The 25,272-nt window shown below is 31.7% G+C and overlaps 1 protein-coding gene and 1 long non-coding RNA gene across 5 annotated transcripts; one reads left to right on the forward strand and one right to left on the reverse strand.

The window, feature by feature from the left end:
* On the forward strand, positions 1–24,516 carry Cnot4 (CCR4-NOT transcription complex subunit 4). 3 transcript variants are annotated; one of them, XM_074118766.1, is made up of 14 exons: positions 1–187; positions 935–1,045; positions 4,145–4,408; positions 4,482–4,568; positions 4,651–4,840; positions 15,466–15,568; positions 15,723–15,823; positions 15,990–16,113; positions 18,524–18,888; positions 19,770–19,882; positions 21,369–21,493; positions 21,576–21,709; positions 22,884–22,991; positions 23,990–24,516. In XM_074118766.1, the coding sequence occupies exons 2-14, from the start codon at positions 938–940 to the stop codon at positions 23,995–23,997; spliced, it is 1,830 nt and encodes a 609-aa protein (XP_073974867.1). In that variant the 5' UTR covers positions 1–187; positions 935–937; the 3' UTR covers positions 23,998–24,516. The 3 variants fall into 3 exon arrangements, with proteins under 3 accessions (XP_073974867.1, XP_073974868.1, XP_073974869.1); XM_074118767.1 differs by having other exon boundaries at positions 19,773–19,882; XM_074118768.1 differs by lacking the exon at positions 22,884–22,991.
* LOC141449385 (uncharacterized) lies at positions 4,144–16,721 on the reverse strand. Of its 2 annotated transcripts, none has more exons than XR_012455489.1 (3): positions 16,327–16,721; positions 8,614–8,807; positions 4,144–6,360 (listed from the first exon to the last, which is right to left on the reverse strand). It is a non-coding gene; the product is annotated as an uncharacterized lncRNA (long non-coding RNA). The 2 variants fall into 2 exon arrangements; XR_012455490.1 differs by lacking the exon at positions 16,327–16,721 and adding an exon at positions 12,329–12,521.
* Positions 24,517–25,272: the final 756 nt, after the last annotated feature.

Here is a 25,272-nt window from a genome sequence, read left to right on the forward strand (position 1 = left end):
ATTTTTTTTTTTTTTTTGACGGCAATGCGCTGACAGCTGCGCAAAACAACAGAGTTTGGCAACCATAAATTTCCTGGTTAAGTGTTCTTCTGTTATATTATAACTTAACATTTAAACCGTCCTCGTCTTATTCACATATTTTACTCAGGCTAAAGTGCTAATTTTAAACATCTTTAATAAACATTTGGTAAGTACTTTTACATGTAGTTGTTATTATTTTTCTTTAACATGAGTTAGGTACCAGTTTCTGTTTTACATTTTGAATATTTGGGCATATTTTAAACATATTGTTCTTTTTTTAAAAAAATCTATGTATCTTTTGCTTTAATTTTTGCATTTTAGTAAAATTCGAAACCCAAGAAAGTGATTTTGTAGTTGTACAGCTAAATACTTAAGTTCATAAATTATTTGGTAAATGAGAACATTTGTGACCCTCGTTGAAAATTCCTTTCCTTATTTTTGTAATACTGTAAGTTATTTGTCAACTATAATTAATGTATTTTTTATTTTATTTTTAAACTTTTTGATTTGACGCTTTGTTGATTTTTTTGTGATACTTTAAAATTAATTTTAAATTCATTTAAACAATTTTTAAATGTTTTCTTCAACAAACAATGAAATTTCAGTAAATTAATCTGTTTCAGGGTTCATTAGCTAATCTCAAATTCGATATATTTTTTGTGTTTGCACCTTTGTTCTAAGTAGATTTTTGCTACGTTGATAACTCACTCTTTTACATTCCATTTACTAATTTCTTCATTTTATCTGATTAGAAGATGGTTAAAAAAAAGCTTTTTCCTTTATTTGTTTTCTTTAAATAATATATTTGCACTTTGTAAGATTTGATGAAAATATGCGTCACTTGCTTTGTCTTTTGGAACTTCCAAAACTAATTTTTTCATTTAAGTGATATTAAAAGAAATTTTTGGATCAGGCCATGTCTGTGTTGAATCAAAGTGGAGAGGAACAGGTTGAATGTCCCCTTTGCATGGAACCACTTGAAGTAGATGATCTTAACTTTTTCCCATGCACCTGTGGATACCAGGTATGTTAATTATGTTTATGTTATCAGTGTTAACAAAAATTATGTTTTGCAGCTTTATATGTTCGTATCTTTTATTTTTATAAAAAAAAAAGTTTTACTGATGTGTGCAGTTACAGAATCGAATCGAATTGATTGGAAAGACTTTCTATTAATTAATAATTATTTTTAATTCTATTGGAAAAACTAAACATTAGCTGTTTCATCAATTTGTTTTAGAAGATATTATTTTTATGACGGCTAGAATATCACAAAGCTCGTATTAAAAATAATAGTCCCTTCTTGTAGATAATATTGAGATCAATAGTTCGTATTTATTTATAATAGCATTTTAAATTCGAATTTTTAAAAACAAATCTTTTTACTCTTTCTCAAGCCTTGAATTCACTTGTTGCAAGTGAGCGTGTTCCTCCACTAACACAATACTAAGCAACATCTTGAGTTGTTTTGACTTGTATCATCTCTGCTGAAATCATTGCGTTATTCTAAAATATAAGTCTCTAAGAGTAACTGTAAGTGCAAAAAAAAAATATTTTGAAATAAATAATGTTACAAAAAGTCGTATTTAAATATACAATTATTTAATTAAAGGATGTGAAAATTGAATCTCACACAGCACAAAGTGTACATGGTTCATCTTTATCTTTATCAATTCTACAAATAGTGAATATTTTTCATTACAAACAAAACAAATGATTGATTGTTGTTCCAGATGTGAAAACCTGCTAATCCAATATCCAATATACGAAGATATATTACGCCAAAAAGTTATATGCTCGTTTCCTTCTGATTATAGGGCGATAATTTTTTTTATTTGGTATATTTTTTTAGATTTTGCTACAAAAAGCAAATAATTTCAGAATGAAGGCATTTGTTCTAATATGCGTCAATTAAGTTTAAAAGCTGTAACTTAAATCAGTATATTTAATAAGAGGTTATAGAAACAGTTTAAAGTGTTAGACCAAAGTAATGGGATAGGCTTTTTATGTTTCATTAAAGCAAACATCCTAACTTTTAAATTTGGTCGGTAAGTGAAAGCTATTTTCCCTGTTAGATGTTTGACCCATCAGATGTCCATTACAAATAGGAATCCTTACGAAACCAAACATATACAGTGTACGAATATTTCCTGCTCTGTAATGTACTGTGGTCCTGGCCAACTTATTAGAAATTTCCGTTTTGAGGTTACCTGAATTTGAAAAAAAAAATTGATTTTTAAGAAATGGTATATTTGTCATAAATCTAAAAATCACAGGTAGTTTAAATTTTGTATTTCGTTTGGCTCTTTGGGACCCATCAGTTAGTTTCCATTCTAAATCCCAATTAGTAATTTTTTTTAACTGTATAAATATTTTCTTGTAGATTGTATTAAAAAGGGCGGTTCCATCAAAAAGGGTACTCCAAAATGCCCATTGTTCCCCCTGAATATTTTCTTGAAAACTGTGCAAACGATTTCCTCTAAATTTATTATTTAATAAATTTAAATACTTAGTCCTTCCGAGTTTAATTCAAATAATAAAGATGGAATGCTTCATACCAGATATGAAATCTTACAATTCAGTTTCACAAAAAAAGAGAAAATCAATAATTTTTATGTACTGCATCGATTATGGGATTGGTATTTTAATAAAATCAGTTGTTGAGGCTAGATAGCCCGGATTAATTTGTAGTTTTGGAAAATTATTTAATTTACAAACAGGCATTATAGTATGTGACCACCCTTGGAGAAATTGTTCTACTGGATTTCTTTGGATAATTTAGTACCGAGCACTTATTGCATTCATGTCTTCAAGGTTCAAAATTCAAACACACTGTGCATCATTCAATAAAGCATACAGCTCGTATACAAGTATATCCGATCTTAGATATAACAACACAATTATCAGACTAGACAATCAGATTTTTTATTTTGTCTGATGTTGATGTATGAAACTTACTGATGGAGGTTCGAAACGTAAAAATGTTTGAGGTACCTTTAAAGATTCTAATTTGAGTAGGTTTAAGTTCACAGTCACTGCAAGTTCCTTTCGAAGTTCTTCCTTCCTCTTGTATTCACTTTTACATGGTGGAAAAGTATCGATCAGTTCATTTGGCAAATTTAGGCTGTCACTGTTTTGTGAATCAGGATGCATATAACCCTATTTTCTGAATGATGCCTCATTGATGATAATACCAGCATTTGTTCAATAAATTAATTGGTGGAAGATTTTTAGAATGATCTACTGTACCATTCAAATAACTAATTTTTTCGCACCGGTAGTTTGATGCTTAGGTTAGCGTAAGATGAAGACAGATGTTAGAAAATTTCCTGATAGAATATCTACTGTAATTAGATTAGATTAAATTAGGGTGGCCTCAAGGCCTGCGCCACCGCGACCCCTATGGATCTATTGTGGCTCCCCGACTTTAGAGCTCACCCTCCAGACCCGTCCGTTTAATCAGACTCTTAATTCTGGAGAGTGGCTCCTGGGTAAAGCTCTCAGGCCTTGGTTTTTCCTCCCCGAGAAGTAACATCCTTAGCCATATCTACTGTAAGCGCTCTGAGTGTATTTCAGGTATTGAAATCATGTAGATTTTCGATTTTGAATTTTCATTGGAAGTATCTGTTTTGAGGTCCCCAAAAAATCCGTTTGGAGGATTTATCCACAAATGGTTAGCTTACCAAAATATTGAAAATCGAGGATGATTCTGATTTAATACCTTTACTCAGCCAATCATGGATCCAGCAGAAAATCTGCATTAGGACTCCCGGCACTAGTTTTCGCCTTTTTCATTTGGTTGCGCATTAGCATCATAGTGATTGCTCCAAAAATTAGTTTATTTAAACAAAACAAAATTATAGCTTTAAACAAAAAGTCTATTCTGCCAATAAGAAAAAATGATTTCAAATATTTATTAGATTTATTCTGATATTAATTTATTGCACAATTTAAAAAAAAAAAACTATTGAAAAATCCTCAGTAGATTTTTGCATTTCCTTTAAATTATTCCATATTTCTTCATTATCTTTGTAAGATTTTTTAAAATATTCGCCAAAGCATGTATAAAATGTTTGATAAATTAAAGAATTTTGCAAAAATTATTTTCTCGCACCGCCCTCAGATTTGCAGATTCTGCTGGCACAGAATTCGCACAGATGAAAATGGTCTATGCCCTGCATGCCGTAAAACTTATCCAGAGAACCCAGCAGATTTTAAACCACTAACACAGGAAGAAGTGGCAAAATTAAAAGCAGAGAAAAGGCAAAAGGACCAACAACGTAAACAACGCATCACAGAAAACCGTAAACATTTAGCAAATGTTCGAGTGGTACAAAAGAACCTTGTATTCGTAGTCGGACTACCATTAAGATTGGCAGATCCAGAAGTAAGTTTTTTTCTATTTATATTTTCTGATTTGAACTAATAAAAAATTTCATGATGTTAACAAAAAATTTCAGATGTTAAAAAAACATGAGTACTTTGGAAAATTTGGTAAAATTCATAAAGTTGTAATTAATCAGAGTACTACTTATGCAGGCTCTCAGGTACACTTTCAAATAATGTTAAGGTTTATATTATTAATGTGAATAAAGAAATAATTCTTCAAGAAATTATTAATTTTTTTAGGGGCCCAGCGCAAGTGCGTACGTTACGTATCAAAAAAGTGACGATGCTTTACGCGCGATACAAACAGTAAACAACATAGCAGTCGATGGAAGAACGGTTAAAACATCATTAGGTACAACAAAATATTGTTCGCATTTTATGAAAAATCAGCCATGTCCTAAAGCAGATTGCATGTATTTACACGAGTTAGGTAAGACAATTAATTTATTTATTTATTCTATTTTTCTTAGCTCGTAAACGAAATAAAGATATTTTGAGTTAAGATATGAGGTGCATCACGACAGCTAGCTACCCACCAACTATCATTTTTTTTGTTGCTCTAGTTAATGTTCTACTATTAAGAGTAATTTAAACAAGACATGCCTTCTCGCTCATTTGTTTCTAATATACCAATCGAATTAATTATTTTTGAAGTTTGTCTACAAGTGAAACATACTTATATGATTAAACACATACTCAATACGGCTTTGACACACAGTTGAATACTATGTGGTCAACTTTAACTGCAAACTAGTAAGTGAAGAAGTATTGTCTCAAAATCAAGCAAGACATTCTTCTAGTAATTTAATTGTCAGCATTTTGAGTTCTTATTTGCAATGAACGTATTTAAAGCAGAAGTATTCATTTGTATAGCCTCCAGTACATCATTTAAAATGAAACTTCATTTTTTGAAGTTAGTACTTTGCTACGCAAGGTGATGCAGTAGTAGAATCAGTTAGTGCATTTCTTAACAACTTGTTACAATTGCTACACATCCAAAGCTTATTTAATTCTTTAAAAGTTGTCCAGTTGTCAATAAAGAGACCAACAAACTCAAAATGACTTTTCCCAGTTCTTCATCCAAGTCCGGATCCAAACCAGATTTGTCACAGAAGAAGCAGTAAGTTCTCGGCCCAAGGGCTTCATTTGAGCTGCAACCCTCTTCAGTTTAGGAAAACTCTTGGTCTTTAAATTAAGTGATGGTCGAAATTGATCCCTTTTAATGTTTTCTTTTCCTATTTCAATGTATTTAATCAAGTTCTTTCCACTTATCACTTGTCTAACGTTTTATTCCTTGCCCTTTGTTTTTAACCTTTTTCTTTTCTTTTTTTCTTCTTAGATTTTTCCCCACTATCTGAACCTTTAAAAAGGAAATCTTCAGTTTTCCTTCTTTCAAATCTTTAGAGTTTGTTGTTGTGTTTCTCTAATCTGATTTCTTTGTCATTACAAACTTCATTACTTCCTTTCATTTTTCGTTTACCGGCAGTTTTTTCCTGAAATTATTCCTCTTGTATCTGATAAATGCTACTTCTTCAAGATTTAAGTGTACAGCAGAATTTATTTTGGTTCAGTACAATCTCTAAATTTTAAATTTTTTTTAAGTCTTTTCTTTGAAAAGCAGCGTCGTTCAGTTGGTACTTCAACCAATAACCTGATACTAATGTTAGGTTATTCATATTTAATTGCAAATATTTTATTAATTAAAAAAATAAATGAAAAGTCTAATAGGTAAAAAGTACAAAGTTGTTAAATAACAATAAGTAATTTCATTAATTAAATCGTTTGATTGTTCGTGAAATTATCCAAATAAGTTCCATTCGTGCAATAATTTCTCTCCGGTGATTGTGAGTATTATTAACTATTATTCAATTTCAATCCGTCTTGTTAATTCTTGTATTATTTTCATTAGACAGTCGTGCTCTCATAGAAACAAGGTAGTCGTTTAATTTTCTGAAAATAACCGAAAAATTTATCAGCACTCGTGGTATGCCGTTAATAACACTTTAGATCCTACATTGATATTGCTGCCTGCCTCCTGCATAGTCAAAATATATTCTTAAAAGGACTCATGACTCTACTTTTTCCCTCTAGTTAATATATTAACACAACACTATAATTTGTTGCGTGAAATTCCTTGAAGATGTCTATTTTTAAACGTTTACTTAGAGACTAAAGATTTTTGCTGGACCTCTCATCAGGTTTTTGGTAATATCAAGTTATTTTTTATTTTTGCTGATCATTCAAAACCATAATTTATGCCAACATTTTTTAACACAATATTCATTTATTAAGTAGAACTTTCTATTTTTTCCCTTCGAAAACGCCACAGTTTTTTAAACCTGGTGTTAGTAGACAAATAGATTATAAATTTTATTCAAAACATTTTCTTTGGGACATTAATCTTTTGGATTAAGAATGGGAGCAGGCTTCCCTCAGTGTAATGTAAAGGTCAACCTGAAATGTCACTTGAATAATATTAATGGGCATGAAATATGTAAATAAAATTCCAAATTTGTAGCAAATATGTTGACCGGAATATTTCTTACTTTGGAGTAATGAGTCAATTATTTAGCGTGTCACAAAATGAGTTTGAATCGAAGAATAAAAAGAAAATAAATAATTGCTAAGATACAGATTAGTAGAAAGATAATTCGATAAAATATTTGGAGTTCGCCAGTCAATCTTGACGCATCGACTGCTTTGGTCATTAGCGCCCACTAATACTATTCTTTTCACTTTCTAAATACTACTCGAGCTGGGATGGCACTTGCTGCCCCTTAGCTTCCAATCACAACACCTTGCTCAACAAGGTAGGGTGGAGCCTGGGGAGAATCATATTATTACCGACATTAATGTTTTTAAGGGAACTTAAAGAAAGAAAAATTTAATTTTTCGAACATAAGGAATTAATTTTCGTTACTTCCTCACAATTCAATAATTATTGTCCACTTAAAAAACTACTATATACAACTTTTTTTTTAATTAATTTTTTTTTAAAATAATTTCCAAGAGGAAATATAATTAGTAAGTTATCAAGGAATAAAGAGTTTTGTGAAGAATTTTGCATCAAGAAGATTTAAACCCAGAAAACAACCAGACCAAATCACATTTAGTGCTTTTATTAGTATTTTATTTATTTATTTATCAATAAAATTTTATTCAGAAATGAAGTTTTCAATGTTTATAATAATATAAGTTAGTAAAGTTTTACTTAATGTCTCCTCATTAATTCTGTCGTACTAAGTCCTTTTTAAAATCTGGTTGAATTAAAGTTAGATAAGGTGACGAACAAACAAAAACGTTCTCCAAACAATCTGTTTCAATATATTTTACGAGATATTTCGGATTACCCCAGTTTTGGTCGATGTGAATTAAACGCATAACCCACTGATATAAATTTTTTTATATTAAACTTTGACAATTTGTTTATATTTTTCTGTATGAAATATACTGAAATTGTCAGTGACGATTGCGTATAACAAAAGATTGATGATTGGTTTTAGATTTTTCAGACTCATCATGGATCTGGATTGATCCTCAAAAATATATTGAAGCAAATTGTTTTTTCGCCTTATATATTATACCTTCCAAATTATATTTAAACGACTCCACTCGGTTCCGAACCGAATAATCTGTTTGCCTTGCGCATTTTATATTCGAAATAAGACAGAAAAGGAAAAGGTTTTACCACAAATGAGGTGGCATAACGAAAGATGTCCTTAGCGTACAGATCACACAACAGTAAAACTCCTTGGGCAGCAATTGTGTCTTATGGAACAAAAGAACTAAAACAAAAGAAATATCCAGAGGCTGGCAGTGCCCTGAAGAAGGCTTTGGGCGCGAGTAACCTCAAATGTTGACACGCTTTAATTAACAATAGAAAAAGTAATAAACAGTTCTTAAATTTAGCATATCTGTTTGCCAGTCGTTAGTTTTAAATATTCTAGCACCAAGTTGTTTTTTTAAGGGGTTAATATCCACCATATTGTTGAAAATGAAACAATTTGCAATATTTCTAATTATAAATGATCAGATTTTTTTTATGCTGAATTCTGTTCTTTCATTAGGGCTTCCCTTGCTTGATTTTTTTAATTAGCAGAATTGCGAACTACATTATACTATCTAATAATTCATTCAATTATATAAAGTAATTTGTTTCGTTAATTAAAATATAAGAATATAAATATGTTATAAACTTTATACCTTTTTTATATATGTATATAGTTGGGGAGGGTGTTGGTTTGGTGGTTATGAATGTGGCTTTGTAAGTGAGAGATTTCCAGTTCGAATTCCTTCGTTTGGCTTCTTTCTATTTGTTAGAAAAAATGTGAATAGTAAAGTATGTGCTTCCACCCTCCTCTACGACACGTAATTAGTAGTTAGACTTTAAGCTCCGCCTGAAAAAAATAGGCAATTACTTTACTTATGTGTATATATTTTTTAATTTTTTTTTAAGGTAATTTTAAGTTGAGATTTTACTTCTTGAGCCACCATTGTTTCAATGTCATTCAGGTAACTGTTTTCCGAAACCAAATTTTTGTTGAGGGAATCAGTAACTGCAGACCCCCAATTATTTTCTTCTTATTCTTTCTAGCTATTGTACCAAGCAAGCTCTAGTAGTTTCAATTTGTTTTCGACTCCAATTTACGTTTAGATATTATTTTCACTTATTCAAAAATATTGATATTCCTTATTAAAAAAAAAAAAAAAAACTTCATCCTTTAGACATTAGTGAATGGTCTTTCCACGATCCTTTGTGTTGCCTACAAATTGTTTGGTTTCTTATCATGATCTCTTTCAAGTACTTACTATTACATTTTAAGAATTCTGGAAAATTGCAGCTACAAGGTTTTTTGCTCATTACTTTGTGGTTGAAACAACAAAATAGAGAAACTATGGTTTATTTTTGTGCTGCATGACTAAAAATATTTTCGACATTATTAAAGCATCAATAATTCTATATGAAGAATGCTAACTAATAAAACAGTAATTTTAGGTGAGTACAAGAGTTAAACTGGTGCTACCAAGATTTGAATCAAAAGAACTGATGTTTCCTTTGATAATATACAATAAATTTTCAAGTTTCAAATTGTTTTCAGTAATTAAAATACTTTGATAATACATAGATGTGAAAAACTATTATTAATAAACGAGTATTTAATTATTATTTAAGAATAATATAAATGAAGATTAAAGAAATTACTATTATTACAAATTAAGGTAAAGGGGCAAATTAACAGTTTTATTCTACTGGACTGGGGGAAGGTTTGTGTTCTCAAGTGCTTCAACTTAATTTTTCCCCGGACAAGATTTATAAATAGATATTTCATTTTTATATATTTCAATAAGATGTTCGTAAAACCGTAAAGTGACACTTCTGAAAGAATACTGCCTCGATCCTTCAGATTAAAGAATTGTTCAAAAACGAATTTTCGTAAAGGAAGTTTCATAAAAGGACAGAGCTTCATTTATATCAATACATACAAAATTTAGAGAAAATAGTACCAGCCATTTTCAAGTACACTTCAAAAAACTTAGAAATATTTAGTTGTATCACAAATTAATTCATTTATTTCGGTTGACGAATTTCAGCCATCAAGGTCGGATCTCTTACATGTATTTCCGAAACAGACTCAATCTATATTTTTATTATTAGCCTAAACCTGAAAATGGACGGCTGGAACAGTAACGAAACAGGCGAAGCGCTCTAGTTGTTCTTCTCTTGGGAAAAGTAGGAGTGGAACAATCTCCAGGATTGTTCACTACAGTCCAGGATGAATTTTTTTAATTATTACGAGTATTTAAGAATGCTCAAAATTTCTTTGGACTAATTGGCTCACAACTTAAAAATCAAAATTATAAAAATTGAGAAGTAGCAGGATGCGACGACGAGACGGGATGGCAATGGAATTAGTCATTAGCTCTAGATTTGTATGACTATTTGTATTTGTTATGACTTCACGACCGCCCGACGAAATTCCACAATATTGCTGACTTTTTGGCTGTTCTGGAACCGCTTGGGTAGCTTACAGCGGTAGTACAATTCTTTAAGAAATGTCAAAATAATTATTTAAATAACGAACTGGGTTGGAGTCTAAATTCATCTTCCTCAAGTACTTTTTTTACTGAATTAATTTTTTATATAAGTTTAAAAATACGTATATATTTTACATAAATTATGACTAAAATTGACAATGCTTTCTTCCTTTTGGTTTAATGAATCAGTAATCAAAGAAGATGAACAACAAGGACTCCTCAATAAATTTTAAGATTTAGGACTCCTCAATAAGTTTTTTGAGATTTAGTTTAAAATGGCTCGTATCGTACTATTTTCTTTGAGAAATAATTTAATTCAGACTCTATTATTAATTAGTCGACACCGATCTTTTAAGTACTCTGAACATTTCGAGCTCGCTTGCAGCTAGGGAAAAAGAAGTAACAAAGAAATACAAAAAACGGAACACTATAAAAAAATCTTAAAAATAAATACGAAAAGAGATTACGAGGGGCACTATTTATATTTTGAGCCTAATAATAAAAAAATTGTAATTTGTCATTGAAAATGACTTTATTGTTTTTCAAAATATTCTCCTTTATGATCTACACACTTATGCATGCGTTGGAACCACTTGTCAAAGCATTTTTTCCATTCCGCTTGAGACACCTCCAAAACATGGTTTTTGAATGCCTCTGCCGACGAAAATCGTTGTCCACGTAATTTATTCTTGACGTTCGAAAACAAAAAGAAGTCATTTGGTGCCAAACCAGGACTGTTCGGCGGATGACCCATTAATTCGATTTTTTGAGTGCTCAAATAGTCGGTTGTTAGACGAGATGTGTGACAGCTGGCATTGTCTTGATGAAGAATGATCCGACGGCGCTTGTTTGTTTTCCTTATTTCATCGAAGACTTCCGGCAAACAAATGGTTGTGTACCATTCAGAATTGACCGTTCTACGTTCCTCTAAAGGCGCTGTTGTCACATGACCAGTTTTTCCGAAAAAACTGGCGACCATTTGTTTCGAAGTGCTTCGAGCGCGAACAACTTTTGTTAGATTTGGTTCATCTTGAAACACCCATACAGTCTACTGCTGTTTAATTTCCGGCTCATACGCATATATCCATGATTCGTCACCTGTGACAATCTTATACACGTCTTTTGAAGCACCGCCATTGTATTTCTTAAGCATTTGTTTGCACCAATCGGCACGAGCATCCTTTTGAGATTTGTCAGATTATGTGGGATCCAACGAGAACAAACCTTTTTCACGGCTAAATGATCATGCAATATTTTAACATATATATGCTGGGGGAACTAGGTTACCTCAATCTCACAGTATGTCACATGACGATCTTGCATTATTAGTTTTTGCACAGCATCAATGTTTCCTGACAAAACAACTGATTTTGGACAACCTTCACGACTTTCGTCGGTGAGCGAACGACGACCACGATTGAATTCGTTATACCAGCGTTTCACAGTGGCAAAGGATGGAGCTTTATTGCCAAAAGTGGAAGTAAGTTGATCGATGCACTCCTGTCTTGTTAATCCACGTCGAAAGTCGTAATAAACCATTGCACGAAAATTTTCACGAGTTAATTCAATTTTTTCGCCGAGACACAATTTTCAAGTGACTGTAAACAACACAAATCGCGCTGAAATAACAAAACGTTCTGAAGAAGGTTATGGTCAAAAATGTCAAACGTTCAAGTGGAAACGTCAGATAGCATCTGACAACACTCAGTGTTGCCAAGGCTCAAAATATAGTAAGTAGTGCCCCTCGTATTACTGTAGCGATAGCGCAGAGGACTAGCAGCAATCCAGGGTTAAGGTTAGGCAAGTTGCCTCTAGTTTTCCTACTTTACTGTCTAATTAACTTTTAAAGTTTACGAAAGTCAGTACAAAAAAAAATTTAGACCTGTTTAGTTTTTCCATAAGGGATGCCATTTGTTAAAAAAGTTCTAATAAGGTCACACATTAACTACAACATGGACAGTGTTGTCTGTAACGAGAGAACACTGTCCGGAGGCCGGCAGTGCACTGGAAAAAGCTCCGGGCGCTAATGACCTCAGCTGTTGATGCGCCAAAAAAAAAAAAAAAAAACTACAACATTTTTCTTATTCAAATTTACACAATTCATTCAATCCTCTTTTCTTCAATGCCTTGGTAATTAAAATATTTTAAACCCATATGATATGTTCTACTATAAACATAAATATTTTAATCGATTATTTTTTGTTTAATAAGTCATATGTATCATTTAATCTGCCTTACCTTGCGCCAATAGTGTAAAAGTTTCAAATAGAAGTTATGGTCTTATATATGAGGAATTAAGTTTAAAGAAATTAGTGCGTGCAGTTTTTGAGAAAATCGCGGAAAACTTCTTTCCGGAAATTCCCATTTCCTATAACCTACTTTCCTTTAAACTCGGGATTTTAGCAACAAATTAATCCCTTGGTAATATTTTGCTGGAGGTAGGATCACACTTTTCACTAATTAGCGCTTTAGATAAAGGCTAATCTTCTCCTCCTCACAGAACTGCTTAATTAAAATTTTTTGGGAAATGTTCATAATAAAAGTTATACGAGGGTCGTTTGAAAAGTCCGTGCAAAGTCAGAGAGATAGCACTACTGGCGCGTATCGAGGTTATGTTTAGTTAGTAGCATCTCTTGGAAGAACACACACCAAGTTTCAGCCAGATCGGTCTATTTCTTTGTGTTTGGCATTCGTTTGAATCGAGGAAGTCGAGTGATTTTCAAAAAATGGACGAAAAAGAATTTCGTGTGTTGATTAAACACTACTTTATGAAAGGCAAAACGCCTCAGGAGACTAAAGAGAAGCTTGATAAACATTATGGTGACTCTGCACCTACGATTAGAACAGTTTATAAGTGGTTTCAAAATTTTCGGAGTGGCCATATGGGCACAAGTGACGCTGAACGTTCTGGACGCCCTGTTGAGGTTACTACTCCAGAAATCATTGATAAAATCCATGATATGGTGATGGATGACAGAAGAGTGAAGGTGCGTGAGATTGCTAGTGTGCTGTGGGCATCTCGAATGAACGGGTACATAATATTTTGCAACATTTGGACATGACAAAGCCATCCGCAAGATGGGTGCCGCGATTGCTCACGCTTGACGAAAAACGAAATCGGGTGAAGTGTTCCAAGGACGGTTTGCAGCTGTTCCAGAAGAATCCGCAGGACTTTAAGCGTCGTTTCGTCACTGTGGATGAAACATGGATACATCACTACACTCCTGAGACCAAAGAACAATCTAAACAGTGGGTTACCAAGGGGGAATCTGCGCCAAAAAAAGGCGAAGACCGTTCCTTCGGCCGGAAAGATTATGGCGACTGTCTTTTGGGATTCGCAAGGAATAATCCTCATCGACTATCTGGAAAAGGGTAAAACTATTACAGGTGCATATTATTCATCGTTATTGGACCGTTTGAAAACCGAGCTGCAAGAAAAACGCCTACGATTGGCCCACAAAAAAGTCCTTTTCCATCACGACAACGCACCAGCTCTCACCTCAGCAGTTGTGGTCGCAAAATTAATGGAAATAGGGTTCCAACTCGTTTCACATCCCCCCCTATTCTCCAGACTTGGCTCCCTCGGACTACTATTTGTTCCCCAATATGAGGAAATGGCTGGCGGGAAAAAGATTTTATTCAAACGAGGAGGTGATTGCAGAAACGAATGGCTATTTTTCAGACTTGGACAAATCATATTATTCGGAAGGGATCAACAAACTGGAGCAGCGTTGGACGAAGTGTATAAGCCTAAAAGGAGACTATGTTGAAAAATAAAAAAGGTTTACCCCAAAAAATTAAGTAGTTTTTATTTTTGCACGGACTTTTCAAACGACCCTCGTATATTAAGTGTAAGCAAGTAAAAAAAGTTAAAGAAAATCTGTTTTCGATAAAATTACTATCCCAAAATAGTATTCTCCAGTTCTGTAGTGACACCATAAGCAAATATCAAATTTCAACGTTCTGCGATTTTCCGTTTTTTAGTTCTACAGGTTACATACATTTTAGTCAGACGTAAAAACCATTGTTGAAAAATTACTTTTTGATGTTCCTCAACTTAAAAACTTGTAATTTCGATTAAAACTCACTATCGAAAGAAAGAAAAAAACAAATGCCAAAAGTTGATTTAGCTGATGTTATAAATAATTAAAGCGACATTGGCTTTTACTTATTTATTTAATTTTTTTTTTTGTATTAATTTTGTTTAATGATTTAAGGCGCATCAACATCTGAGGTTATTGGCGCCTCGAGCTTTTTTCTGTGCACTGTCGACCTCCGGACAATGTTCTCTTGTTACAGACAACACTGGCCATCATCGGTCCAGTGAGTTTTAAGAAGCTCCTAGGAAGAGAAAATCTAAGGGATAGCAGGTGGATTCTAACCCAGAACCTTCGCGTGGGAATCCAATACTCTAACCGCATAGCTAATCCCCTCCCTCACAATCTTATTGTTTATTATTTATTTGATGTTTACATTCTGATTGAATTTAAAAGCATTTACGTACAAAAGAGTTAACAGTTATTCTGAGAAATTCTGTGCCTAAATTCAATGGCGAGATTTTGTTATGCCAAGTCATAGGCTATTTTTTGTATTTGGTTGATATGATGTTGAAGTTAAGGTTTTTGTTTACGAATAATCTTGTTTTTCATGTGAAAGAACTAATGTGGGTACTGCTTTAGAAGAGTGATTGAATTTCTAGTGCCATGTACAAAAAATATTGCAAGATAGATGATGGGGAGTATGGTCTGTGAAATAAAATTTGATATAGTTAATGTAAAAAAGACATTAATAATGTATCATTTTTGTCACTTATTACATAAATATTTATTTATTTTTTCATTCAACTAAAATTAGAAATATTACTAACGAACATTAAACAACGGGTAAGAAAATTATGGAGCCTTGTTAACTCTGGAATAAACATTCAAATGAAAGCAGCTTTAAAAAAAATCCAACCATCTAAGAGATTTATTACTTTTTACTACTCATCTTGAGAAGTAATGCTTAAAAATGTTTTAGGTGACCCAGAGGCAAGTTTTACAAAAGAAGAAATGCAACAAGGAAAACATCAAGAATATGAAAAGAAATTGCATGAACAGTTACTTTCCAGTTCGTTAAATCGGTAATTAATCAATAATTTTTGAAACAAGTTAAGTAATATAGCATTTAATTATTACAACGAGTCTTATTTTATACATTTAAGTGTAGTCATATTTTACATATTTATTGTTTATGTCAATGAGCATGATTTAGATTTTTTTTTTGTTTTTGCTTAGGAAACCCACACCGTCTCCTCCTACAGTACCTATTCCAGTACATCAGGGAGTTAACAGAGATGCTTGGCCATCACTTCACACAAATCAGCACAATTCTTCAGGTTCGTTTATAAACAGTTACTTTTGGTTTCGCCCATTTATTATATAATGCTATCTTCTCATAAAGAAAATAAAACTTCTCAAGTACAAGAATATTTTGCCTTTAATAATATGGAAAACCTTTTGAAAATTGTTATACTTAAATTCTAAGCGTGTATTTTTAAATAGTTATAGTTGGGGTACCGCCATCTTCATCGCCTGAATCTAACAACTTAGTGGGTAATAGTAAAAATGAAAAGAGAAAACAAAATTTATCTAAGCACAAAAACCACAATAGTATTGAGGATAGCAGGTATGTAACACATTAAAAAAAGAAATATAAGTTTAAATTTGAATAGTGCATGTAGTTTTCTTAAAAAGCACCACTAATCGAGTAGGTAGAGGCTTTGGCTCGCAAAGCAAAGATATAAAGTAGGGTTTGATTTCCAGTACTAACCTTGGATTTTATTTAAATTTATAATGAGAAAAATGTAAGTTGCTTAATACTTAGTTTACTTATACTTACTACTTAACAAGTAATAAAAAAAAGTGAAGTATAATTTGCAATTCGCCTCGTTCCACGAAACTTGATTGGTAGAAGGACTTGATGCCCTCCTGGATGTATGAGCATTCAAGTTATACAGTACTTAAATAACGATCCTTCAAAGTTTTCATTTTTCTTCGCTAGAAGAAAGCATGTAATCGCGGCAGATTTTCTACGTTGAATTTCCGACGAAAGTAAAAAACTTTTGTAAATGTTCTTTTTTAAAGATTTTTTTTAAATTTGTGTTTTTCAATAATTTCAAAAATCAATATTATATTTACTTTTAATTAAACTTCTGCACCAGAAAACAACTGAAAACAAAATATTGAAAAAAAAATTTGCGTAAATAAACAACAATTATGATAAAAGACAACACCTCAGACGGTCATGGACCAATGAGGTATGTCAACAAAAAAATTTAAAACAAAAAGTACTACCTACTACCAAATTAGGGACAAATTTGATGTTCACAAAAATATTAATAAAAATAGCTAAGATAAATCTTCGTTAGAAGTGTTGAGATTTTTATATTTTAGAAAATCGTTTCATGAATTCCTTACATTTCTACTATGAGAGGCACTACTTATATTTTGAGCCTTGGCAACACTGAGTGTTGTCAGGTGCTATCTGACGTTTCCACTTGAAAGTTTGACATTTTTTACTATAACCTTCAGAACGTTTTGTTATTTGAGCGCGATTTGTGTTGTTTACAGTCACTTGAAAATTGTGTCTCGGCGAAAAAATTGAATTAACTCGTGAAAATTTTCGTGCAATGATTTATTACGACTTTCGACGTGGATTATCAAGACAGGAGTGCATCGATCAACTTACTTCCACTTTTGGCAATAAAGCCCCATCCTTTGCCACTGTGAAACGCTGGTATAACGAATTCAATCGTGGTCGTCGTTCACTCACCGACGAAAGTCGTGAAGATTGTCCAAAATCAGTTGTGTCAGAAAACATTGATGCTGAGCAAAAACTAATAATGCAAGCTCGTCATGTGACATACTGTGAGATTGAGGCAACCTTCGGCATTAGTTCCCCCAGCATGTATATGTTAAAATATTGCATGATCATTTAGCCGTGAAAAAGGTTTGTTCTCGTTGGATCCCACATAATCTGACAAAATCTCAAAAGGATGCTCGTGCCGATTGGTGCAAACAAATGCTTAAGAAATACAATGGCGGTGCTTCAAAAGACGTGTATAAGATTGTCACAGGTGACGAATCATGGATATATGCGTATGAGCCGGAAACTAAACAGCAGTAGACTGTATGGGTGTTTCAAGATGAACCAAATCTAACAAAAGTTGTTCGCGCTCGAAGCACTTCGAAACAAATGGTCGCCAGTTTTTTCGGAAAAACTGGTCATGTGGCAACAGCGCCTTTAGAGGAACGTAGAACGGTCAATTCTGAATGGTACACAACCATTTGTTTGCCGGAAGTCTTCGATGAAATAAGGAAAACAAACAAGCGCCGTCGGATCATTCTTCATCAAGACAATGCCAGCTGTCACACATCTCGTCTAACAACCGACTATTTGAGCACTCAAAAAATCGAATTAATGGGTCATCCGCCGAACAGTCCTGGTTTGGCACCAAATGACTTCTTTTTGTTTTCGAACGTCAAGAATAAATTACGTGGATAACGATTTTCGTCGGCAGAGGCATTCAAAAACCATGTTTTGGAGGTTTCTCAAGCGGAATGGAAAAAATGCTTTGACAAGTGGTTCCAACGCATGCATAAGTGTGTAGATCATAAAGGAGAATATTTTGAAAAACAATAAAGTCATTTTCAATGACAAATTACAATTTTTTTATTATTAGGCTCAAAATTAGGGCCCCTCATATATATAAATGGTTCTATCGGCACAAGTTACGAGTTGGGCATTCACAGATCTTAATTTCTGCTTAGGTATCACTAATTTAGTGCTGGTTTACAAACTGTACATTTTAATAACAATTCGATGTATCGAAATTTGCACGAAATCTTGAGCATAATAGCATATAAGAGTCTCACGCCAGATTTTGTCTCTTAAGATTTATTGATTTAGATCTATTAGGTGTTAATAGGCCTTCTTTAATTTAATCAAAATTTATTTAGTTTAATTTTTTTAATAAAATATTATCTTGTATTCTACTATTTTCGTCTTATTATTGCTTATTTGTTTTATTTTTTAGAAAACATAAGGAGCATTCAATATCTCACAATCGCATTACAGATCAAGTAGATAGTCCAGAAATCATATTAAATCATTCTCAACATGTTTTAACTCTTAAAGAAATAAAAAATTGTAGCAGTTTAAGTGATGGAAGTGAAGATTATTTAGAAGACCAAAAAAATCATTGCGACAGTTCAGATCAGACACATAATTGCATTAAGGACACAGTGCAGAATCACAGAAATAATGTGGAATTCTCTAATCATCGCAATAATAAGGACCACAAAGATGTTCAAGAATTTTCAAATTATAATTCTGAAATTAGTTCCAGTTATAATAATAAAAATAAAGACTTTAGCACTCAGCGACAAAATCCACATTCAGGTAATTTTATTTTATTATTTCTTATTTTAAAACTTAAGGCTTTGTGAAAAAAAAAACTAATGGTTTTTTTGTACAAATTTCGTTTTTTTTACCATAAAGCAACAATAGTTTTGTTTGAATGATTAAACAAAACAAAAAATTCAATTACAAATAAATTGATTTTACTATCTTAGAGGAAGTATTTCAATCGAGCAGTTTCTGTTTTGAGTTTTGGCAATAAATTGCCGTTTTGAACTCTCCTTAATAAAAAAAAATTGATGCGGTTTTGACAAAATTATTTGTGTGTCTTTAAGTCCGAGGTCAGCACTGAAACAGCAATAGAAGAACTGAGAGCCGAATTTTGTTCAAGTTAAATATTTTCTTTATGCTCTGGCATGGAATAATGTAATAAAGTTTTGTTCATAATCGAACAATCAGATGTATTAATTTACTGTATATATTTTTCAGCGTTTTGCAATTTCCTCGATAACTTCTTTTTTTTAATTGTATGTAGAGATTACACTAATTAAGGACCATAACTTTTTTTCCACTTCAATTTAAGGCATTCGGTGTAATTTATGGACCCATCTATTGCAGTATTTTCTATAAACCACATTGAGATGACACTTTAGAGTAAGCCTATTCACCCCTTCTCCTAGAAGCCCTTAATAAAATTTTTCCAGAAATAAATATTGTAAAACGTCATGAGCGCGTTAAATTTAAAGAAAACCCTAACACCATTTTTCGATTAATCTAAAGTTCAATCCGCAAAGAAAATCTATTAACTGGTACTTTTGAGGGGCATCCCGTTGATCGACCTGCTGAGATATTTTGGTTGCTAACTACCCGTAAGGTCCATTGAGTAATAATTTTAAATTAATTTTGTTTTATTTTCCCAAAAGCAGCAACAGATTGGAAAGTAAATGGCGTTCCTGAAGTATTATCACAAGTGCGAACTTCCGATAACTGGCATCCTACTTTTGACTTCACTCATTTGCGTGAAGAAGAACCTATGGTAAGTTTTTTAAACATAAAGTATGATTAGTTTACTTACTTAACTACCCTTGAGGGGGGATAAGCAAAATTCCACCCGCACACAAGGCGGCGACTGCAGCAGCTGATGCGGTCAAGCTGCAGAACAGGCTGCAAACCTAAATTTTAGTGATTTTGATTTTTAAAAAGTTAAAAACGCTTGTGAAAAAGTTAATATAATAATAAGATGAAAAAATAATTGCCATTTCAGTCGAGTAAAATTTATTTTGCTGAGCTTTCGACCTAGGGACTAGGTCATCTTCAGGGCTAGTTTAGAAAGTAATACTTTTACATTTCAGGGTTGGTGTGTCTTCTGTCTTGTCTGTTCGTGGACTGACAATGTGGCAATTATTTTTTCATCCTATTGAAACTATGAATCAGTCACCAAAAAAAATGAACAACAATATAATAAGGTTTATATTGATGAGTTTGAAATACTAATTGCGATTAATTGAGCTAAAAATGAGAAACTATGAATCAGTCACCAAAAAGAATGAACAACAATATAATAAGGTTTATATTGATGAGTTTGAAATACTAATTGCGATTAATTGAGCTAAAAATGAGAAACTATGAATCAGTCACCAAAAAAAATGAACAACAATATAATAAGGTTTATATTGATGAGTTTGAAATACTAATTGCGATTAATTGAGCTAAAAATGAGAAACTATGAATCAGTCACCAAAAAGAATGAACAACAATATAATAAGGTTTATATTGATGAGTTTGAAATACTAATTGCGATTAATTGAGCTAAAAATGAGAAACTATGAATCAGTCACCAAAAAAAATGAACAACAATATAATAAGGTTTATATTGATGAGTTTGAAATACTAATTGCGATTAATTGAGCTAAAAATGAGAAACTATGAATCAGTCACCAAAAAAAATGAACAACAATATAATAAGGTTTATATTGATGAGTTTGAAATACTAATTGCGATTAATTGAGCTAAAAATGAGAAACTATGAATCAGTCACCAAAAAGAATGAACAACAATATAATAATAAGGTTTATTTGAAATACTAATTGCGATTAATTGAGCTAAAAATGAGATAGACCTAATCAATGACAAGTAGGGCATTAGTTTAAATCCCAGAATATACAAAGAAATGTCAATGCGCTGGCCTCATAAATAATAATAATTTCACATACATAACTTAAAGCTTTAAAGGTGGGGTTATGTTTTGTGCATAGATATGCATGTTACAAATGTTTCTGTGATCATCAGACATGAACTTCAAAAACCAACTGTCCTGAGTTTCTGGACAGCTTGCAACAAGTTCAATCTAGGGCGAGACTCCTTATATAATAAAAAATAAAAAAAAGTTGTGAATCACCAAATAGGTGACCTTCGCTTACTTGACTTTATACATGGGTTGTCGCCAAATAGTGATTTTATTTGATTCACACATTAAGTTAGAAGTTCAGATTTTAAATATATCATTTTTTTCCAACTTGTAGCACTATTTGCGAGATGATGATCTTGGATTTGATCCATTTCATGAAACTCAGAAAGCGTTAGCAGAAATGATAGAAAAGGAAGAACAACATAGGTATCAACCAAAACTTTTAGTGCATCATAATAGGTAAATTACGCTGTATTTATTTATTAGTTTAATTAATTAATTATTTACTTATTTATTTTAAGTAAAATATTTTCCATAATAGGTTAAACAGCTGCACGAAATTATTAGATGGTTTAAGACTGGGCACTGCAATACCCCATTCCAGACCCCCACCACCTGGTTTTACGACCACTCCCAATCATATGAACGCCTTTGGTTTAGGCATTCCAAGAACAGGTAAGCATTTTTATATAAAAAAATGCAAAATACTATTTATCTAGCTAACTATGGTGTGAGCGATTTGGAAATAATTCCACAAATCTTAAATAAATTTCCATCTTAACCAATAATATTTATCTTTTTTTTTTATATTTAACACAAAATCTGTTATTGATACCATTACGCTAAAACAACAAAGATAATGGCCAATTTAATTCTATTTCACCATTTTTTAGTTCAAATCCTTTTCCCTCTACTGTACTGTTCAGCATTCCAATCTTCTGTTTAATATTTAAATCTTATTGGTGATCCACTATTCTAGGTCTGCGCATTGCCCCTCTATTAAAAAAAATTCCTCTTTAGTTAGGATGGTTAGTTAATAAATCCAATTGCGATTTTGTGTTGTTTCAATTTATGTTGGTTTGTTGGTATTTTTGAAAGCTGAACGAAAAACTGATTTAAAGATATTTATTTTATTATTTATATTACGTAGTATATTTTAGAATAATTACCTAACTTCCATAGTTAGGAAAATAATAAATCTCTCTTCTCTCTCAATAATTACTTCGTTTGGAAATAAGGAGAACTAAAGAATCCGTAAAAAAAAAAAAAAAAGAAGAAAAATCATACGCACACAAAACTAAATTGTAAATTATTGAGAAATAAAAAATCTGGCCGTGAGTGCTCAAATTATTTTTTCTTATTATAAGTTATTACCACTAAGTTGACCATTTTCTGCTACATTCTGAATTTAGTAATAGCTAAAAATTCCTTAGTATCAGAACCATATTAACTGCCCAAAAACGGATGACTATGTTTGAACTTTTTGTGACTTTCCGTTTATGAGATATTCTGATAACACACCCTCCATACGCGATAAAAGTTCTTGATAGATTGTTATCTCTCATCGGAGGTTGATTCATCAGTTTGGAGTAGAGAATTTAACTCATACATTTGCTTTTATAAATAATAAAATAAGTAATATTTATTTCTCTCTTTTGTAAATCATACAATTAACGAAGCAAGGAAGTCTGTATTTTCTCTCTCTTAACACGTTAAATTCCTTATTTTGCCTTCTTATTTAACTTACAAGGGATTAAATCATACTAAAGAAGTTATTACATTAACAAATCTCAATGGTACCTTCTTCTTTACCTAGAAAGTAAGTTCCTATCCTAAATTCATGTTATAGGATGGGACTGGCCGTCACTGGACCCTGCAATAGTTACATCTGCACAGCATTGTGATCTCTATTCTGGTAATCCCCCTCCAGGTTTTTCTCTGCGACAGACTTTAGACAGTATGTAGTTAATGTAATATATTTAGCTTTAAATGTAATAAAAATTATTTCATGTTACCAAATTGTCGAAATTTATTCATAGCTCATTTTAATTATTTATTTATTTTTATTTTGGCACATCAACTGTGATGGTCATTGGCGCCTAAATTCAGTTTACTTCTAGTTCTGAAGCCATTCGAACTGAATGGCACTTGCTGTTGTCTGAGTAGCTTCTATATGAAGTAACATGTCCGGCAAGGTAGAATGAAGCTTAGGTGATGGGTATTTTCCGAAACCCAAAATTCATTTTAGTATTTAACTATCTCGTTCAGTAAATAATTCAAATGGATTGACATTTGCAAAATAAATTATATTGTTACATATTTAAAATATTTATTATTTAAACTTCCAGTAAGCTCTTCGATTTAAATGATATAATTACATTTAAATCATAAAAGAGTTTACTTGTTTAAAGAAGTATCCTACCGCAAATTGGTTGATTGTTACTGGAATAACTTAATCGATAATTTTATTTTCATTACGCTCGATATTATGGGCTACACGTTGTTCGTTGAACTAATTATGAAATTTCAAATTTTATTCAAGAACTAAATATTAAATTTACACTTCAAAAAGTGATGTGCAGTTTACTAGAATTAATTTAAAATTCAATTACGCTATTATACTTTATGGTTTTTGTGCAAACCAATTTTATTTTACGTTTGCTCTTCTTTCTTCATTTCACTTCGAATATTTGAACTCTTGGTAACCGTCTTGTCTAGCACTAGTTTATGGAAAGATTTATATTTATTTAATTAATTTATGGAATAAAACGTTATATTTCTTATAACCTCAATTATACATAATATCTCCATATTACAATATGCATTCCTTAGCGAACCACGAGCAATTAATCAGTTATGATATACATATACAATTTTGCCTCAATTAAAAATTAGTAATTTAAAATAGCATTCATTTAAAGTTAAATGTATACATTTCTTTTTTTCTTTTAACAGATTTATAGAAGGAAGAAGATGAATGCGAACGAATTGGCAATTCAACTTTCAATTGGTTTCAAATTACGTGCTTCAAAAATCAAATTGGTTGCTAAATTTGTTATTAAATTATTTTATGTTGTTTCTGAGTAAAAGTGAATGTGTATTTAGAGCATTGCACTTAATTTGGTCATGACTTTAAACAAATATAAATATATATTATATAAATAATTATAAATATATAAATAATTTATTAAATAAAGAAGAAAAGTTACTAAAGTAAAAAAAAAATCATTGAAATTGCTGTATATTAAAGATTAAATTCCTTACTACACATTTTATGCATGAGTATTATTTATTATATTCTGTCCCTGAAGACCAATACAAAATATGTGCATGTTGTTCAAATTAAATGCATTGCTGCAAAAAAAATGAGTTTTTTTTCTTGTGGTTATGATTGTTTAAATTATTTTCATATTTCAAGGTTCAACCCTCAAATTATAGTAAAATCCATAGTTGTATTAAAAATAAAGTTAGGTCAATCTTCATAGACTGTCTTTTTTTTTATTGAATTTATACAAGAAAAAGAAACTTTAAGAGTTGGTAAGAGAGAGAGATGAGAGTTAGTACGAATTGAGTCTGTTGAGCAGTTATTCACAGAACTTGAGAATTCTGACTGAAAAGAATATTAATTCATTTTCTCTCTTACTCACTCACTATATTTATGTATATATGTAGGAAAGAAGAGAGTAGATAATACTTAACAAGAAAGAAAGAAAAACAAGGAATCACTTCAATAATAATCAAAATACAATAATATATTTTCCCGCCTTTACACCTTTTCGTCTCAAAACACATTCAATATGATAATATATTTAACGCCTGGAAATAATTTAGACAAAACAATATCTTTTCCCATTGCCATCAATATAAATATTGCCATGGAATAGTATTTAACTAAAATAAATTTATCCGGGGGTGCCTCCACGAATTTCCATTCCACATACACTTTATATACATATAAAATTCTGAATATAATAGGCCAGACTCGATAAACAACTTTTTTTTTTCATGCCCATCACTAATTACTTCTTTTTCTTATTTCTGACCGGTTTCAAGGGATCATGCTCCAAAATTATTAGCTTAGCCAATCGGGCAGGCATTAGTTTTTCATCATACAAATTAATTCTGACTCTGCAATTAGTGAATGCTGTAACACTTTTTAAAAGAAAACTCATCGAATAAAATTCCATTTTTAAACATATTTTGGATAAAGTAAAATCATGATGAATTAATAAAAGCAG

Source organism: Rhodnius prolixus, unplaced genomic scaffold, assembly GCF_049639745.1.
Source record: "Rhodnius prolixus isolate KJV_2025 unplaced genomic scaffold, Rpr scaffold_2, whole genome shotgun sequence".
NCBI lineage: Eukaryota > Metazoa > Arthropoda > Insecta > Hemiptera > Reduviidae > Rhodnius > Rhodnius prolixus.